The sequence below is a fragment of the Staurois parvus genome, unplaced genomic scaffold (assembly GCF_062004578.1).
Source record: "Staurois parvus isolate SC_StPar_1 unplaced genomic scaffold, SC_StPar_1.0 ptg000147l, whole genome shotgun sequence".
Lineage (NCBI taxonomy): Eukaryota > Metazoa > Chordata > Amphibia > Anura > Ranidae > Staurois > Staurois parvus.
The window spans coordinates 23,351,680-23,372,770 of record NW_028317943.1 but is presented as its reverse complement, the minus strand read 5'-3'; the positions used below and the strand labels follow the sequence as shown (position 1 = coordinate 23,372,770).

At 41.5% G+C, this 21,091-nt stretch overlaps 1 protein-coding gene across 1 annotated transcript in view; it reads left to right on the top strand.

Moving 5' to 3' along the window:
* USP44 (ubiquitin specific peptidase 44) overlaps positions 1-20,149 on the top strand; it is a 90,791-nt gene extending 70,642 nt beyond the window's left edge. The window contains exons 4-6 of the mRNA XM_089674129.1: positions 533-641; positions 1,911-2,116; positions 11,743-20,149. Of these exons, the coding sequence (XP_089530255.1) occupies positions 533-641; positions 1,911-2,116; positions 11,743-11,921 (494 nt within the window). The 3' untranslated portion in view covers positions 11,922-20,149. The remainder of the gene's footprint in view (positions 1-532; positions 642-1,910; positions 2,117-11,742) is intronic.
* The last annotated feature ends 942 nt before the right edge of the window (positions 20,150-21,091 follow it).

Below are 21,091 nucleotides of genomic sequence, written 5' to 3'. Positions count from 1 at the left end.
GTCTTTAAAAATAATCGCACCTGAACCTGCATTTTGCAATCATAGCAATTCTGAATCCAAAACACCCAGCTGTGAATGGAGCCACCCTAGTTCACACACAAGCAATTCTGGATGTGTTTTCAAACTCTCAGATTCGTATGACAGGCTGGGTATTTTGAGTTCCTACTGAGGTGGTTCACACTTGTCATCCACACGCATTGTGTTTTGAGAGCCAGTACAAAAAGGGTCCTGTGCGAGTTTGTAGTGGTGCGTTCCAGACTTGCAAGTGATAAGTAGAGTGGCATACAGAGAAAAGTGTTCACATAGGATTGTTAGTGACTGGTGTTTTTGCATTGAAGTCGATGGGAGGTGTTTTTGCATTGAAGTTGATGGGAGGCAGTGTGTGAATCCAGACACCAGGACACAATTTCTAGTAGCCATGGGCAACCTGGGATTTGTCCAACACTGTGTATGATTTTATTTTTTATTTTCTTATTTTTTTTTTTCTGTGCGCTTACAATTCCACTACCCATTTCTTTCTTGTTATATGCAGCCAAGCGTAGGAAGTTCTCATCCAAACCAGTCATCCTTACAGAAGCTCAGAAACAGCTAATGGTGTGTCGACTACCTCAAGTCCTGCGACTCCATCTCAAGAGATTCAGGTAATGGTACATGCATGTTCTAAAATATTCCTGAACTCTGAGCCCTTGAGTGGAGTATGTTTTCTGATATTTGGGAAAAACTTGTATGGGGTTACCTTGTAATGTGTATTCACATTTAAAAGAGACCTTCATATTTGAGGCCAAATTTCTAATTGAGGTGGAGGATGTATTGAAAGGAATTGCAATGTATGTAATGGCTATTTTATTGTGCAGTATGCACAGAAACAATGTTTTCTCAGTTGTAATTTACATCCGCAGGCTAAAGAAACATGGAACATGTTTTTTTTTTTAAATACAACATTCAAAAATACAGACACAAGTGAAGGACTTTAAAGTTTCAAAATTAATTGCTGAATATTTTGCTGTGCCTGCAGTTTTCACATATATATGCAGAAATAGATTTTTCATGTTACTTTGTAAGGCATTCTTTATAGGGATAAATTATTTATTTCAATAGATTTTTTTAGTTTTAAATGTATTGCCCAGGGATAGGCAACTTTGACATTCCAACTGTGCTGAACCTACAAGTCCCATTATGCCCGTGACCGACAGTCTTGCAAAACCTCATGGGATTTGTAGTTACAAAACTGGAGTTCCGAGGTTGCCTACTGCTGGTAGAGCAAGTAGCTGTGTTTTTAAAAGGTTTCTGTTCTGGTATGTTGGTTTTCTGCTCTGGGTGTTGAGTTCTTTTGGGGCTTTTAGTAATTAAACAAGATTACTAAACGTTCTCTAACCGTGTTCTTGTGACCTATCCCTAAACCTGAACACCTAGCTTCCTAAAATATTTCTAAGGTGACAGAATCTGTATTGGTCTTTGAAGCAACCCTGTATCCTGTGGAGCTCCTTGGGATCTGATCCTAGAGTGAACATGAAATTTCAGCTCTTGCCTAAGTTGAGGTCAACTACCACCCCTTACTGATGATAAGCCTTCCCCTCTGGGCAAATGTTAAAGCCCTAGGTCTAGATTCCAAAGTAGTCCACAAGGTTTGATTTGAAGATTGATTCGGGTACTGACCACAACATGTCTGCACTTAGCTTTATTACCTTAGAAATATTTCAGGCCAGGTACACTTTCATACTTTAACCTGAAGCTAATAACCTTTGACCGTAACCATAAAGTTTAACCGGAACACTTAAAATTAACTTTAACACTTATACTAATATTAAAATACACTCAACCCCAAATTTACCTTTTCAAGTGCACACTAACCTTATCCGAACCAGACCTATTCACACTAAAACATAACCGTTGATGGCTTTCATTTTCAGGTGGTCTGGTCGCAATCATCGTGAGAAAATTGGAGTACATGTGCAGTTTGATCAAATGCTAAATATGAAGCCGTATTGCTGTAGAGAATCTACTGCAGCCCTGAAATCGGACCACTTTATCTATGACCTGTCTGCTGTGGTGATGCATCATGGAAAAGGATTTGGTTCTGGACATTATACAGCTTTCTGCTACAACCCAGAAGGAGGTAGTTGATGTGGTCAATATGATTGTAAAAGCTTGCAAGGCTGTATAAGTAAATAAAAAAGCACTGCACATTTTAGAATGCTTTCAGTTGCATTTAATATTTTTCCTCAGCTTTTTGCTAGTGTCCTAAGGTGATAGACCTTCTCCCTTATGGAGAAACCCTCTTAGTTTTATTCTTTATCTTCAGATTTTTCAGTCATCCCTTCACTGTTTTCTAATATAATAGTAGAAGCAGTGTATCTGGGTGCACCTCAATAAAGTGGGGATGGCCTGTAATATTGCTTCAGGCACTGAATCCTGCTGCAGAGTGCTGTACAAGTGCAGGGTTGTGATCCATCCCCATAGAACCCAGATCCTGCAGCTCCCTTTGAGGATATGCCCACTGTGATGGTCAAATTCTGGACTCTATCCACTTGCGTACCGCCTACTGCAGTTTTACTATGGCAGAGTGCCAACACTGCACCAGATTGCATACATGTACATGATCTGGCATTTCTGGGTAGAGGGCATGCGCGCGCTACCCCTTCTGTGCTGTCATTTGCTGCAGCACAAGCCGATCAGCAGGTCCCGGCCAATAATTTATGACTGGGACCTGCTGATCGACTTAGCGAATGACAGTTCAGAACCCTGTGGTGTTAAAGAACACGGCTCTGAATGGAGAGCAATGATGTGGCTGTTTTTTGTTTTTCTTCTCCCTGCAAAGCAGGGGGACACATCTAGTAGTAAAAGTGGCACTTTTATTACACATTATTAGGCACACAGTTACCCTTTGATTGCCCCTGGATATTAACCCCTTCCCAGCCAGTGTCATTAGTACAATGACCGTGTATAGTATTGGCACTGATCACAGTATTTGTGTTATTGGAAATGTCAGTGTCATTTTAGTCAGTTCCCACCCAGCGTCAGTGTCAGATTGCCTGCCACACTATCGCAGTCCCACAATAAGTTGCTGATCACCGCCATTACTAGTATAAATAAATCCAGAAAGTGATATATAGAAATGCGCTTGCTCAACATATATGATACATTATAATTATAAACCAGATAATGAAAAGTCCAATTAAGTGCATTTCCCAACACCACAAAGAAAGTCTGAGTCCTTTGGGAGGATGCTGGATTAATGGCAATATTCCAAAAAATATATTAGTCACTCTTTGTATATAATTGGCTTCTTTAGCCGTCACCATATTGGTGTAGCCACTCAATGAAAACATTCTTGCCCCTATGAATAATGTCTAGAAATGGCGGCTTGTCACTTCCTGAAGACGCCGATGAGTGAAATGTACATAGAAACTTGGACCAGCACTTCCGGCCTGCCAGATCGGGGCTTGGAATGCACGCTGGCCATTGTGGGAGATGCGGTGACATCTTTACATGTACAGGCTGTATAAACTGGTGCCAGGATTGTAGGCACTTTACCACGTGATTGTGATTTTAATCTATTTTATCTGGAACTATGGTTCTTAATAAATACTACACTTAGATGCTTTTTCATGGGTATGTGCTGTTTTTTTTTAGTCCATTTGAAAGATACTATTGAACAAAGTGGAGGCTGGAGATCCACCTATGAGAGAACATGCTTGGGGGACCTAGCACTGTTTGACCATCCTAAAAGGGGGTCAAAACCTTCTGGTGAGTGTGGAATTTAATTATCAAATGCGAGTGGTGAAGAAAAATCTTTTGGAATATTGGCATGAGTCAGCATCCTCCCAAAGGACTCTTCGTTTTTGTTTGTGGTGTTGGGAAATGCACTTAATTGGACTTCTCATTATTTTGTTTATAATTATAATTTATCATATGTTGAGCAAACGCCTTTCTGTATATCGCTTTCTGGACGTATTTAGTGTGTATACATTCGGTAGAGGCAGCTGCTATTATTGCTATTGCAATCATTTGGTTGTTTGGAGTTACCACAGTCACTATATACGGTATAAGTAGGTGCCACGATATTGGATATTTGTAATATGTTAGTATAAATGAATAAAAATTCCTGTATATATACCATTGATTGTAGATGCTATAACTTTCACACTAACCAATTAATATACACATATTGGGATTTTTGCTTTTACCAAAGACATAGCAGAATACATTTTGGCCTAAATTTATGTAGAAATTTGATTTTTTTTTTTTTTTTTTTAATCATCAGATGTTTTTTAACAGAAAATAGAAATATTTTTTTTTTTCAAAATGTCTTTTTTCATTTACATAATATAGAAGTACCTATAATAAAAAAAAAAAAAAAAAAATGAAGTGATGATCAAATGCCACCAAAAGAAAGCTCTATGTGAAAAAAGTACGCAAATTTGATGTGGGTACAGTGTTGCATGACTGCGCAGTTGCTAAAGTAGCAAACTGCCAAATAAAAAATGGCCTGGTCATGAAGGATTTAAAATCTTCCAGAACTGAAATGGATAAAAGGACCAGTGCCATGTCCAGTAAGCCAGGGTCACCCTGTGTCTTTGACCATTATTGTAAAAACCAGGGTTATGTTTGCACTTTTCAAACTTGCAGCTAAAAATCAGCCACTTGGAGTTTAGCCTCATGTTTATGACCAGGTGGTACATCACAGTTGAACTGTCTCTACTGGAGTCTGGCATTGTCTTATCTGAATAATCTCCTTCTTGCCATGCCACATTTCTGTATCTAGACCAGTGTTTCTCAACCTTTTTCCAGTCAAGGCGCCCTTGAAAAGTATTTTTGGTCTCAAGGCACTCCAGTCTACGGCTTGGTTCACGTTACCTTGTTTCGTGGAACATGCACAAAATGGCGTGCTTTTCTGACACCCAAGCAAATGTACTGCTTTTTAGCAGATACGCAGGAGTGTCTTTTAATGTTTATTGGTATATCATACATTGGCAAATACAATGTGTTTTTTGTGTGGCACAAAAAAGAAAAAGGAAAATGGTCGGGGACTTCTTTCCCTGTGTTTCTGGGGGTAGGGCAGCCCATTGAAATGAATGGGCTGCCCTACACGCAGCAGCACAGATGTGAACCAAAGCCTCATTCACATGTGAGTTTGGGGGGCAGTAAAACCACATAGCTGATTGTACAGGAATAGGGGTCAGGATTTTAAAGATACATACATATACTTAAAAACACGCATACACACACATACCCATTAAAACACACACATATAAACATACACCCACACATAAACATGTGACTTCTACAGATGACGTAATGTGTATCGGGGGACGGATGTCATCCCTTGGTATAAGAAACACAAAACCCTTGGTTAAGATGGCCGAGTGCTTATCCCAGCACTGTTAAGTACCTATCTCTGTAAGTGGCATTTATTATTATTAGCAGCAATAAATATTTAACCACTTCAATACCGGGCACTTTTACCCCAATTTTCAGCGCTCTTACACTTTGAATGAAAATTGCGCGGTCATGCAACGCTGTACCCTAACTAAATTCGTATAATTTTGTTCACACAAATAGAGCTTTCTTTTGGTGGTATTTTATCACCACTGGGGTTTTTAATGCTTTCTAAATTAACGAAAAAAGACTGAGAATTTTGAAAAAAAAAGAACCACTATTTTCTTTGTTATAAACTTTTGCAAATAATTGTTCTTCATTAATTTAGGTGAAGATGTACATTTCTGCTACATTTCTTTGGTGAAAATAGTCCAAATTAGTATTTATTTAGTCTGTAAGAAAGTTAGAGTTCACAAACTATGGTATATATCTGAAAATGTATCAATCCTGAAGTACTGACAGCCAATCTAATTTTTTGAGGCCCAAAAATGTCAGAACAGTACAGATATTCCCCAAATGACCCCTTTTTGCAAAGTAGACAGTCCAAGGCATGGGGAGTTTTTTGAAGTTGTAATTTTTTTGTCATCAATTTTTTTGAAAAATTAAGAAATTTAAAGAGAATTTTCACAAAATATTTTTTTTTTTCCACATACTGTCACCAGTGCAGTACAGCATCATCATATAACTGGTGTGGCAGTGATCAGGGACACTGGAAACAGCGCAGATAAAAAAAAATAATTAACAAAAATATATATAAATTTTATTTAAAGATTTTTTTTTTTTTTTTTTCATAATACACGGTGACAAGAGTAGTATGGTACCATAGTAACATTGTACTACTTTGGGGAATTGATCAGTATTTTTTTTAATGTTTCTTTGTTGTGATTAGCTGTGATTGGCCATGGCTAATCACATGACACAGATGGGCTGTGATTGACCCAGTCTGTACATGTGATCATTGTGACCAATCATGGCTAGTGACTCAATTATATACAATGGATGGCATCAAAGGAAGCCATCCATTGTTTACAATTGTCATTGATTAGTCACAGCAGGTCACATGGTACTGGCAACGAGTTGGTACACAGATCGGTCATCAGCTGTGTCTGAGGTACACAGCCAGTGACAGATCTCGCCATGGCGTGATCCGGGAAGGACGTCATATGACGCCCACCCGGATCGACGAGAGTCCTGCTCAGCTGTCATTCTGCTATTGGCCGGGTGGCAACAGGTTAAATAGAGAGCACTATTGATGCTTTCTTTTATCTTCCATGGTTTTCCCTGTATCTTTAAGCTTCTGAGCAGAGAACAGCATACTGTATGGAGATTAACCTTTGAAAAGGTAAAGCGTATTTGACATACTATCAGCTCAGTGATCTTATTCTGGAGAGGAATACAGCGTACTATGTGGAAATTAACCCTTGAGAGGGTAAAACGCATTTGACCTGTTGGCTCAATGGTCTTATTTTGGAGGTGAGGTTGCTACTCACTATTTTGGTGGAGACTACTGGCCGATAGGGTGTTGATTTTATAAAGGACATTGAATCACTTGATGCACATTAGGGATTGGACTTTTACTAAGGACCTTATTTTTGGATTTTTGGATGCTTATTTAAATGAATAGGTTGCACTGCACTTTTTTTTATATATATAATATACACACAAACATATAAATACACACATGCACATACAGTATATACAGCCTTTTAAACAAAATTGCAGTACCTTCATGCACACAGCTGGGTACTGCATTGTAGGAGCAGGCAGAGCACAGCACACACTCAAGAAGGCACCTCCTTTTCCTTGCTTTCACTTTGCTGACTTCTGCATTCAGTGCCTTACTGAGCTGCCGATGTAGCGTTCGGGTGGAGATTGGGAGTCTGCTCTCATCCGACAGTCTTTCTCTACCAGGATGCTGCATCACCCCTGATTAACTCAGGTGGCGCCCCAGGCTCCCTAGTTGAGAGGCTGATCTGGACATCTTCAATCTGATATGTCAGAGATTGGTAATCCCCGGATGTGGATATCCTTGTCTCCAGATTTAACAACACGCTACCTCTGTGGCCAGGACCATGGAACTTCTGGCACTGGATGCCTTGATAATCCCCTGGTCTCCGTTCAATCTAATCTGTGTCTCCCCTCTAGTGCACATTTTACTTCACCTGCTCGTCAAAATAGAACAAGAGAAAAAAAACAGTGATTCTTTTTGCACTAACTGGCCCATAAGAACCTGGTACACAGACATACCCAGACTACTAAGAGATGACCCCTAACCTCCCGCCAACAGGCCAGCCCTGCTGTCTAAGGGCCCTCTATTCCATCCTGTTTCTCAGTCTCAAGTTTTAACAGTGTAGCTGTTGAAGCCCAGGTCTTAAGGTTCAGAGGATTATCTGAGTCTGTCATTCCCACCTTGCTGACAGCAAGACAATCCACTTCTATAAAGATATGTTAACAGTTAACATACCTGGAAATCCATCTTTGCCTGGTGTGAACACAGGCACTTAAATCCCAGAGATTACCTTATACCTCATATTCTGACTTTTCTGCAATCAGGACTTGACCAGAACGTGTTCTTAACACACTGAAAGAACAGCTTTCAGCCTTGTCCATTCTTTTTGAACAACCTCTGATCTCGCTGTCTCTTGTCCAAACATTTTATCCAAAGTATCTTGGATCTAACCCCTTTTTTGGAGCACCCAATGTTTCCTTGGGGCCTAAACGTTGTCTCTCTCTGCCCTGCAGAAACCATATTTTGAATCCATCAGATGAGCTGTTCTGCAAATTGGCATTCCTGTCAAGATGTGCCTTTGGGCTGGTGGCTAAGGAGCCATTCCTTATTCTTCACAAAGACAAGGTAGTCTTCCACCTAAGACCATTTTTTCTTCCTAAGGTGGCATCAGTATTCCACCTCAATGAAGACATAACCCTTCCATCTTTTGCCCTATTTCAAAAACTCAGTGGATGCAGTCGAAGCCATCAACATTGAGTTTACCTCAAAGCAACAGCTTCTGTCAGAAAAATTGACTTTTTTATTCTTCCATCAGATCCTTGTAGGGGACATCCTGTTTCAAAGTCCACCATCACTAGATGGATAAGGCAACTCAGCAGAGCTTACACGCTTAAGGATGAAAAATTTATCTGCAATTTTACGCACCCGCTCTGCCAGGCCATTGGGTGTTTCTCGGTATTTCAGCTCCAAACCTCTGTAGCCCAGGCTTTGAAGGATGGCCACCTGTTCCCCTGTTCGTTCCTTTTTGGATTTCCACCAGGTGGACAACCGAACTTCTGCGAACGTAGCTTTTGGCTGCTAGATACTTGCGGCATCACTCTGAAGTTGGGTCTGTTTATGTGTTAGACGTTTTGGCACAATTCTGTGTTGCCTAGTTGTTGCCCACCCCTCTCATTTATTGCTTGGAGACATCCCGGTGTATATGAATACTTAGCCTGTGTCCTGTACGAATAAGAGAAGCTTTGACACTAAACATTTTGATGAGTAAATTACTTATCTGGGAGTATAGTATAGCACACAGGCCACCCTCCCTTCTATTGCTGGGTTACTCTGCAATGCATAGTACAAAACTGAGGACTTATGGAGGGGGTTAGGGTTATAGGGAAGGCACCCAGGGGGCGCATCCTCCAAAAGCTTTGCTAGTGTCCAGTTACAGAAGAACACAGCATTTCTACTCTCAAAGCCTCGAAGTGTATGATGGCTATCGTGCAGAAGCACCATTAAACCATCAGATCTAAATGAACCATTTGTTGCCCAGCGTCCATGTGTATATACACAGCCTGAGCAGCAAGCGGTTATACCTGGATCCTGGGCTCTCCTGTTCCACCGAGGAGCCTGGGGCCACTGTAAATTGTTGGGTCAGCTGCCCACAGAAAAGATGGAGGAACATGTGACGAATGAAGCTGAAAGCAAAGAGAAATGTGTCACTTCCAGTTTCAGTGCTGTCATTCACCGGCCAGTACAGCCACAATCTGTGTTTTATCAGATGCTTTGAAGGGCAGGGGAGACATCAGGGATAGACCCCTGATGTCTCAGTGAAATGTACCTGTCACTGCCCCAAGCTAATGGGGCTTGTTAGAAATACTCCGTTACTTATGATTTAATATTTTGTATTTTACAAAAAACTAGGATTTATATTGTGTTTGCGTGCACTAAAAGTCATTTAAGATTATTTTTTCGAGAAAATTTGCGCTTGATAAACGACTGCGCAAATATTGTTAGACATAAAAAAAATTGCAACCATTTTATTCACTGGCGCCTCTTTCAGAAAATATAGAATGCTTGGGGGTTCAATGTAATTTTCTAGCAAATAATATGCTGTTTTTTTTTTTTTTTTTTTTTCTTTACAAGCATGTGAAAAATTTTAAAAATTGCCCTGGTAGCCAAGCAGTTAGAGATAATTACACAAGGTAGCATTTATCAAAGTGCCTGAATTCCTGGAGTGAAGCTTTAAGCGAATATCAAAAAGATTAAAAATATTATTCATTTTATATTTGTAAAATCGGTGTTGCGCTACCCAGTGAATCAAAATTGCTATAAGTAAATAATAAAATAATACATTCATGAACAGAATAGTGAGTTGTTGAAAAAGACACTTAAAATGTTCCCACACTAAATAAATAAATTTAAATCGGTGTTGCGCTACTCCGTGAATCATAAACACATAAATATACATGATATAAATCAAAAAACATAAAAATTATTAAAGTACAAAATAGTGCAAACAGTCTCTCAAATATTCTGTGCTTCCACTTGTATATAGTGCTCCACTGCAAACTGCCCCTCTACCTGGACACAGGGTGGCCGCTCACCTGAAGTCTTGGATATTATAGATATATATATATATATATATATATATATATATATATATATATATATATATATATATATATATATATATAGCATGGTACATCTAAAATCGACCTCAAGATGGTAACAGTGGGCTGTTGATCGATAATGGTGATGGCAATAACCACACTCAAGGACCTCTTCTCCACTCAGCATATAAAGGAAGAGAGAACAGCCTCCTATTGTGTAATATAATTTAATAAAAGTTAAAAACCACCAAATATGCACTTAGATGGCTGCATAGTAAAAACTGTGTCAGCATAAACATCCAAACTTCTGTTCCGACTCCGTAACTGGAAGTGACGTCACTAGGCTCTGCCCCACATGTTACGCCACCAACCCACGTGGCTTCATCAGGGATAGGGCGCCGAGTGATGCACAACCCTTATATCCAGATAAATAACCGTAGTGACCAGACCGGTCTCGGATAAACCAAATCTTATCATAAATTATTAAATGTAACACTGCCCCTCCAGTTTGGTGTGGAGCGTTATATACAAGTGGAAGCACAGAATATTTGGCTTTTGCATTTATGAAAGACTGTTTGCACTTTTGCACTATTATGCACTTTGGACTTTAATAATTTTTACATGTTTTTTGATTTATATCATGTATATTTATGTGTTTGATTCACTGAGTAGTGCAACACTGGTTTATTTTTCATTTATTTATTTGGCGTGGAAACATTTTAAGTGTCTTTTTCAGCAACTCGGTATTCTATTCATGAGTTTATTATTTATTATCTACTTATTGCAGTTATGGTAGCACACATTAATTATTATATTGTTTTTATATTATTTGGTACTGGATACAGGATATTGGGAAATCATCCCTATTTTAATCTGTGAGTTTTGACCGAACACTTTGATGTAAATTGTCTCTGGCAACTAGGGTACATACAGTACCAAGAATTAATAAGAAATATAGAGTGACAGAAGCAGAACATTGTTCTTATTGGCTCCTCGGCAGCATGGTTTGGAAAAATGTTCTCATAGACAGCACCTTGCTCACACCAAATGAACAGGCAGCATGTAGTCAGATCATATATTATTACCTACTACTAGTGGGCCTTAGCAACACTCATCGTCAGAGAATGCATTGTCTTTCTGTACCTACCTTTTTCTCTCATCTTTGATCGTTTACATTGTATCCTTTTCAGTAGCAAAAATTTGAGTGCGATACTATTGGATAACTGTGTAAACACTGAAAAACTTGCCAGTAGTATCTAAAGTGCATATCTGTAGCCGTAACATTATGAGGTTGCCTTTACACAACTACTTGAACATTTTCATTGTTCACATAAATACTTGGAAGTATTTTTTTTTATATTGAAAAGATCCACCTCTGGATTTCTGCAGTACTGCCCCAGATTATTGTAAAAGATTTGTATATGTGTGTATCCGTTTTGTGTTAATCTTTACAAACATTCTAGACTGCCAGTGAACAAAAGGTAAATCCTCCCATGTTAACTGTTTTATTCTGTTTTTCCCTTATCTTTCCTATAGGGTTTTGGGTGCACTGCAATGACTCTAAGCTGCACACATGCACAGTGGAAGAAGTCTGCAAGGCACAAGCTTACATCCTGTTCTACACACAACGGGTCATTCAGGAGAATGGACACTTATCTAACAAGCTTTCAGGCCATGGCACTCCTTCTACTAGTCCACTAGCCACACCTCACTGAGTGAATGTACACCCATACAAAATTGAAACCATGATGGCAGCTTCTAATCTCAGTTCTTGGAGCCATTGGCGTGTCTACTTGTGTACAGTAAACATTCTTTTCAACCCAACCAGCACAGACTTATAGTAGTGACTGCTCAAGATATTTAACATAGCTGTATAAATGTAAGTAAAAACCTGGTCAATGCAGGCTCGTAAAAATGACCATCTTCAGCAGGATCCAACAAATAAACTACCATGTTCCTGACCTCAAATGTTGACTCCAGGTCTGTTGAGGAAATCCATAGGTCATGTAAGAAGATAGTATGTTCCCACATGTCAAAGGCAGCTAGTGTTCCTCAGCCATTGTGGAACACAGCCACTAATTTACATTCAGGGTGTGCTGCCGTGGACAGGAAGATCGGATACTGGCAAAAAAAAAAAAAGACTGTAGGCCAGCCCAGGATAACCCATCCTACTACCAGAATGACTCAGTCTTATGCTAGTGACCTGTGAGAATGAATGTCTTTTAGTCATAACTGTTGTGAAAAATAAATACCAAATATCAATCTGTACAATTATCACAATCGCACCAAGGAGCAAGATGGCATTTGGAAGTGATAGCTTTCCACCTCAGTGTGTACCAGTAATGAAATATGTAGTGCAGTGCTACCCTCACTAAACTCAATTCACAGAAAAAGCGTTCAATAACCAAGCAATGTGAAAAAACTGTAAATATTGCTAACAAAACAGCACAATGTATCAAAACTAAGACAAGAACATAACAAATCAAACAAGTGTGTTAATATTCAAAACTATCCCAAAGTTCACAAATTAAGTGGTAAATAACCTAACATACTGTGCACAGTCCACAAATCTATGTGCACAACCAAATAAGTCCCAATCCAGGTCAATCAGCAAGGTGTAATGACTCCTTTAAATTACAGTGATGTACAACCCGATCACCAGCTTGTTTTTTTTACCAACCTGCTGACCTTCATAATATGACCTCTACAAGAAAATGAGGTCTAACAGGCCTGCATCATCACAGGGTTGAAATCCTGCTTAGTCATCCAGATCAAGAGTTTTTTTTTTTGGTCTTCCAGAACCTAGATTCCTCTGCATAGTACTCCTCACCACATATCCATCCATATGAAAGAGGAAAAAACTCTCATAGTGCCTTCTGAATGCTTTATTCTGCAATAATAAGAATTAAAAACACAAGCAGCGTAGTAAAACCACGTTAATCCAACATATGTGAACCAAACGGATGGCACCAATTCCACAGCTTACCACTTCTCTCGTGCATCTGGAGCACCCATTAGTATGATGGCATCATAAAATTGCAGACCCTTTACACGCACTGTCCTGCAGCGGGAATTTAGAAAGCACGGTGAGAGTTTTTTTCTTTCATAGGGATGCATATGTGGTAATGAGTATTATGCAAAGGAAGCTGTTCTGGAAGACCTAAAAACAAAGGAGTACACACACTTTGTGGATTGACCTGGACTGGAACTTTTATTACTTTGAACAATCCACAAATATATGGATACAACAAAGTATTTTGTTTATTTAACACATCATATGTGAACTTTGAGATATGTTTTACATATTAACACACTTGTTGGATTTGTTATGATTTTGCCATTGTTTTCACACAATGCTTTTTTTCACCATTTTTTTTATCACTTGATTGTTGAAAGCTTTTATATGAATTGCGTTTAGTGATGGTACGCTGTACTATATATTTTGTAGTTGTGAAAAAGACTAACTTATTTTTACCAGCAACATTTTTTGGTTAATCACACTCTTAGCTACATCGCTCCTTGAGCTGGTCTCTTCTGTTGGCAGCCATACTCAGCCTATGTTTTTTACTGCCACCTCAGTCCTGCTGGACTGGACATTGCTGGGATATTCTGAAAGTTGCCTTTGAGCACTGGTTTCAGTGTAAGGAGCTTTTCCAACTCCGTTCTGGTAACAATTTAGTTGCAGGGCGCTTTCCAAGTCCAAAACCACTGGCACTGCCTCACTGCTTGCCCTGTCTCTAAAAATTCATTAAATGAGTAGGCTGGTCAGGCAGAAGCACCAGGAGCTACCCCATTTACACTGGTCACAGGGTGCCTTTTAAAATTCCCATTTCTGTCGCTGGGTGGGTGTGTTGAGTGCTGCACCCTCTGTCCTGCAATTCACCATTGAGGAAGCATCTCCCTGCTGATATGTGGAACTCTGATCTTTGGTTCATTCTTTCTCCTGACCTACAGTAGCTGTAGCTGTCTCCAGCCATCCAGTCCTCATCTACTACCAACTGTTTGAATTTTATACATACCTAAGGCATAGCCCAATCCCTGAACTTTACATTACCTTATTGCCAGATTCTAGACACAGAGAGAATAGTCCCACTGTACTGGGTGCCCTTATCGCTTGGAGTATCTAGGTCCAGTTCTGGACATGGCTCAGGCCAGAAATTTTCTCCCACAGGACAAACTTCAGATTCTCCAGTGCCAGATTCAAGCTCTACAGTTCAGGAGTTGTCTTATTCTCCACTTTTGCATAGGAATATTGGGTGTGATGGTAGCCTCCTTCAAGGAAGTCCTGTTTGCACAGTGTAACTTCAAACATCTACAGCGCAACATTCTGTCATGTGACAGGTCAGCCCTAGACAGACCAATTCCCTTAGTTCCCTTCGTGGCTCACAAATCTAGCTCTGCAAATGAGGAAAGCACCTCCTTTTCCGTCTTTGGGAAGACCCTATCAACAAATGACAGCCTGATAGGCTTTGGTCTCTTGAGTACCCTGTTGGCGCAGGGGACCTGGTCATTGTCAGAGTCTCATCTTCCAAACAACATTCTAGAGCTTTGGGCAATTTGACTTTCTTTACAGCATTTTACCATTCTGGTGGAGGGTCATCTGATCTGGATTCAGTCAGACATGCCACACTGGTTTCATACATCTTCTATTAGGAAGGAATCAAAAGTCTCATAGTGGCAAGAGAGAGAGTGGAGCCTTGTCTGCCGAGTACATTCCAGGAGCCGCCAATTAGCAAGCAGACTTCCTCTGTTGGTGTCTGGAATTTATAGAGGCTCTGTGGGATCAGCACACTTAATACTTTTTCCTCTGAAAATGCTTCCTTGTCTGCTTCATAGGATCTAGATGGAGGGCATTGATCCTTTTAGTCCTGGGTTGGCCCAGGTGGATATAGTATGCCAGCCTGGTAAGACTCCTAATATACGCTCCATAGGTTCTACCAGATTGTTCAGGTCTTTCTCAAGGACTAACTTGCCATCTTGTTCACAGTTGCAGGCCTAAACAGCATGATTGTTGGAGCCCAGGTTCTGAGAGACAGTGGCATCTTTGAATCTGTGATTCCTGTGATGTTAAAAGCTAGGAAGATTACCGTATTTTTCGCTCCATAAGACGCACCTGACCATAAGACGCACCTAGGTTTTAGAGGCGAAAAACAAGAAAAAAAAATATTCTGAACCAATGGACTGCAGACATAGTACAGGAGATGACCAGAGACTGCGGACACAATACAGGAGATGACCAGAGACTGCGGACACAGTACAGGAGATGACCAGAGACTGCGGACACAGTACAGGAGATGACCAGAGACTGCGGACACAGTACAGTAGATGACCAGGGACTGCGGACACAGTACAGTAGATGACCAGGGACTGCGGACACCGTACAGGAGATGACCAGGGACTGCGGACACCGTACAGGAGATGACCAGGGACTGCGGACACAGTACAGGAGATGACCAGGGACTGCGGACACAGTACAGGAGATGACCAGGGACTGCGGACACAGTACAGGAGATGACCAGGGACTGCGGACACAGTACAGGAGATGACCAGGGACTGCGGACACAGTACAGGAGATGACCAGGGACTGCGGACACAGTACAGGAGATGACCAGGGACTGCGGACACAGTACAGGAGATGACCAGGGACTGCGGACACAGTACAGGAGATGACCAGGGACTGCGGACACAGTGCAGGAGATGACCAGGGACTGCGGACACAGTGCAGGAGATGACCAGGGACTGCGGACACAGTGCAGGAGATGACCAGGGACTGCGGACACAGTGCAGGAGATGACCAGGGACTGCGGACACAGTGCAGGAGATGACCAGGGACTGCGGACACAGTGCAGGAGATGACCAGGGACTGCGGACACAGTGCAGGAGATGACCAGGGACTGCGGACACAGTGCAGGAGATGACCAGGGACTGCGGACACAGTGCAGGAGATGACCAGGGACTGCGGACACAGTGCAGGAGATGACCAGGGACTGCGGACACAGTGCAGGAGATGACCAGGGACTGCGGACACAGTGCAGGAGATGACCAGGGACTGCGGACACAGTGCAGGAGATGACCAGGGACTGCGGACACAGTGCAGGAGATGACCAGGGACTGCGGACACAGTGCAGGAGATGACCAGGGACTGCGGACACAGTGCAGGAGATGACCAGGGACTGCGGACACAGTGCAGGAGATGACCAGGGACTGCGGACACAGTGCAGGAGATGACCAGGGACTGCGGACACAGTGCAGGAGATGACCAGGGACTGCGGACACAGTGCAGGAGATGACCAGGGACTGCGGACACAGTGCAGGAGATGACCAGGGACTGCGGACACAGTGCAGGAGATGACCAGGGACTGCGGACACAGTGCAGGAGATGACCAGGGACTGCGGACACAGTGCAGGAGATGACCAGGGACTGCGGACACAGTGCAGGAGATGACCAGGGACTGCAGGCAGTGCAGGGGATGACCAGAGACTGCAGACAGTGCAGGGGATGACCAGAGACTGCTGACCTTTGGGGAGGGAGGGGGAGCGGGTACCTGAATTTGACGAGTACCCGCTCCCACTTCCGCGGAGCTGTCCTTCCCTCTTCTTCCCGGGCCGGCTTCTGTGACAGCCGGGTGCCCACTGCGCATGCGCGAGAAGCGCTGCGCTTTTTGAATGGCCCGGCGCCTTCTGGGACCTGTCATGTGTCCCAGAAGACACTGGATCATTCACAAAGTGCAGCACATGCGCAGTGGGCACCCGGCTGTCACAGAAGCCAGCGCGGGAAGACTGTGCAGCGCTGGAGCGAGGAACAGGTAAGGCCCTGCAGGAGAGAACAGCTGAGCGGCCGGCCCGGTATTCTGACATGGTGGCGGCAGAAATACCGGACCAGCCGCTTTATATTCGCTCCATAAGACGCACTGACATTTTCCCCCCTTTTTTGGGGGGAAAAAGGTGCGTCTTATGCAGCGAAAAATACGGTAGTTCCCAAAATGTCTGTCATGGGAAGTGGAGGACATACTTCACTTGGCGCAACAAGTCTCTAGGCCTCCATCCTAGATTTCTCTTTAGGACGAATCCACTACTTCCTACAGCTGGGCCTGAATCTGCCCTTTCCTCTCAGCACTATAAAAAAAATCATGTTTCTGCATTTCCCATCTTGTTTCAGAGGCTGATGACATCACATTCCTTGATTTTGACATTTGGACAAGTTAGTGTCAATGTACAGTAGCTCCCCCTGTTCATTTTCCTGTGACTCTGTGACATCTAAATGTGGTTCTCTGTGCTTCAAAAACCACAGTTTGAGCTCATTAGATGCATCCCTTACTCCCCCTCATTCACAAGGTGGTATTCATTTTACCCATCATCTCTGCAAGGAGAGCATCCAAATTTGCCTTATCCTGTAAGGATCACTTTTTGGTTTTGCATAGAGACAAAGTAACATGGAAGCCCAGGACTTTCTTCCTGTCTCTGGTAGTTTCTGCACTTCACCCCAACCAGGACAACATTCTTCCATCCCTCGTCCAGCTCTACTTCACCAAAAGGTGACATTTCATCTAAATTTCTCTCGATTGGCCGAATGTGGTTTGGGCTGTGAGTCCAGCGGTGAGAATCTTTCTAAGATTCCCTTTTTTTATCATCCCAGGTGGTCTTCCATTTCTAGGTGGCTCGCACAGTCTACTATTCAAACTTATAGTATCATGCTCTTGGTACTGCTTTGCTACAAAACTGAGACATGCTGGTAATAGGAGGGGCTATTCTACAGTTTTTGCTAGTCTCCAGTACTGTAGGTGGTGTTATAAACCAAAGGTTTATTAGTTTGTGTACTTCAATGGACTGCAAGAAAAGCATTTTACAGCGAGTTCTATTTTAGTTTAAAAATGCAGAACATGTAATTGGAAGGCAAGAAACCTAACCACCATTACATGGACAATGAACTGTATGCTTTTCATATATAAAATGATGTGGACTGTCAGTAAAGGAAGCCTGTACTATGAGAAATATGAAGGCTTCTATTGCCAACCTACTGAAAATGCTTTCCTCTTGGTTGTCTCTGCAATGACAGTCTCTGTATTTCTTTTAATAGAGGTTTCCTTTTAAATTGTCTGCATGCCATTATAGGTATGAAACAGTTCAGTGTTGATCCAGAGTTTTCAGATTTCATGCCTTTTTTCTGGTAGTGGGGGTCCACTGTGTTGCTTGGTCATTTGGAGGGGTTACACTTTGTGGACAGTATAGCATTTTGGACCTATGTATTGTTGTAGGCATGTCATTTGGCATGTACCCTGAATAAACCTGGAAGCATCATTTGATCAAACGGTGTCTGTGGGTTTTGCTACCCAACCACTTAGAAGAGCCAGAAGGAAACAAATGAATAACACTTGCCTGTCTGATCAGGCAGAAACTATCTTTATACCTTGCTGCCCTAGGGGTAGACTGTAGCAGACTTGTCATCCCAAATGCTTGTATAAGCACCATGATTGAAAGAATGTGACGTTTCTCAATTTTTGTGTACAATATGTTTATACATTTTTATGGAATTAAGCACTCAAAATAGAATAAAATGATGGTAACATTTTGTATATTTGCAATGTATAACTTTAAAACATTTTTTTATCAAACTATATTTTTGCTGTTCCCATGTAAATTGTATAGTTCTGACCTCAGGCTGATTTTTGACTTTGTGATTTCTTGATGTCATTTTATGGTTTTAGTTTTTTTTTTTTCCATTTTAATACATCATGCATTGTATTTTTACAGTAACTTCTCTTGCTTTATTTTGTCTTCTACATTTCAACCTGGTTATTTAGAACCCTTTGAGTATCAGGTCACGCAGTGACCTATTTGTATGCTGACACTGGTTACAAAAAAATAAAAAGGTCAGTCCATGCAAAATACATAGCTTACGGTATCTAACGAAAATTCTCTGTCAGGATTATCAGCTTTGCCTCCAGTATGAAGACTTACTCTTACTGCTGCATTCCCTTTCTTTTAAATATAGCAGGAAGGTTGAGGTTTATGGTACAGGTGGACAGACTTATGAATGAAGGTGTACATATTTTGGCACTGGAGTACCTAAAGCAGCCCATAGATGATTGTTCATTTTATTTTTTCGTTCAGCAAACATTTAACATATGAGGTGGATGAGGGAATCGCTCCTTCTGAGCCATTGTGTTCTGGCAGCGGGGAGACTTTCCTGCTATCAGAATACACTGATAAGTGCTGCCGCCTAAAGCTGGCGGCTTTGATCAAGCTGCATTTTTCCTACAGGCTGACTGTACAGAAGTCTATTGGTAGATCAACTTCTGTAGAACCACTGGCCCCATACATGGAGCAGAAATATGCCCATCCAAATTTCAATCCATGTATGGCCAGCTTAAGAGTTTAAAGCAGAACTCTGGGTAAAAACATGCATTTTCCCATGCAGTGGGGCTGTGCCTGCACTGCATGAGTTAAGTGCTTGTTTTGTCTAGGGGCTGAAGGAAAAGCCGTACCTACCCATTCCTCCAGAAAACGGCGCTCACATCCAGCTGTAGACTGTCCGAAGATGGCCTATGGGCGTGATGACGTAAGGAAGAACCCATTCATGTGGGGGAGGAGCTGCGGGACCAATCTTGCACTCAGAGGATCAGCGGATTAGGTAAGTATATCTTTGCTTTCTGAGCCCCTAGACAAAACTGAGCCCGGATTTCAGCTTTAAATCGGTGTGTGGATTGGTTTGTCTGCTGGCAAATATCTAAAGCAGAGATGTACTAGATTTGTTCAGACTGACTTTTTTTTTTTTTTTAAGTGCTTGATGTTAATTTATATTATAATGTAATTTGATGTAAAATCAATTGCAAACCACCTTTTTGTTACAGAACAATTATTTTAGGTATGATTCCCATGAATAACCAGACACTCAATAAGGCTGACCTTTTCTATCGCTGTAATAAAGCAATCTTGACACAGGGTTTTTTTTTTTTTTTGCTTCTGTCCCCCAAGTGACAAAGTCCATGATGCTTGTTGTCCCAGTTTCCTAGATGGTCCTGTTCCTGAGGTAGCATGGTGGACAGCTGTGCTTACATTCCAGGGATCACTGTGATCAGGCTCATAGGTAGCTGTAGTTTATTGCAGAAGAGACATTGCATGTCTCTTCTGTAATCAAAGGCCTTGGCCGCTCAGTGAGTTACCACAAAATTTTAGTTACACTTTAAACTTGGGGGTTCGTTTGGGTTTTAAATATTTATGGTCAAACTGAATGTAATCACTGATGCAGGAATGAAGCAACCAAGAGGTAGTAGTAAACAAAACAGCCTGAAAGTGCCATAATTCCTAAAGGTCAGAAGGGGCATTCTAAGTACTGGTACATAAAGGATTAGTATAATGTGAAAGTGGAACTAAACTCTTCTATCCTTTACAGCCAAGGGAGCTGCCATCTTAGCCTCTGTTTGATCTGTAGTTGCCATGGTTGAATGCACAAGCAAAATGTGACCATTCTCTTCCAGGGCATGCTTTGAATGTAACTATATTGGGAATCTGTTCAAACGTTGGTTTTAATCCTGCTTTAAGAAGAAGAAAAAAAAAATACTTATTGCTTAATACGCTTCGCCCTTTTAATCAAACTAAAAATAGACTATTCAATCACATATGAACTCCCTAGATACTGTGCACCTCAGTATACAGAAAAAACAATGACTGCTGCAACTCTCCACTGTTCCAGCTTTCACGCACAATGTGCAAAATTAGTTATCATACACAGTCCGGTCACTAGATACCACTTCAAATTTTGTGACCTGGAAGACTGAAACAAACTTTGAGTACTGTCCAACAATAAGGTGTATAATACCTTAGGTTCTTTTGGAGCTGCAAGCATAATCATATACCCATCTGGACAAATGTCATTTATCAGTTC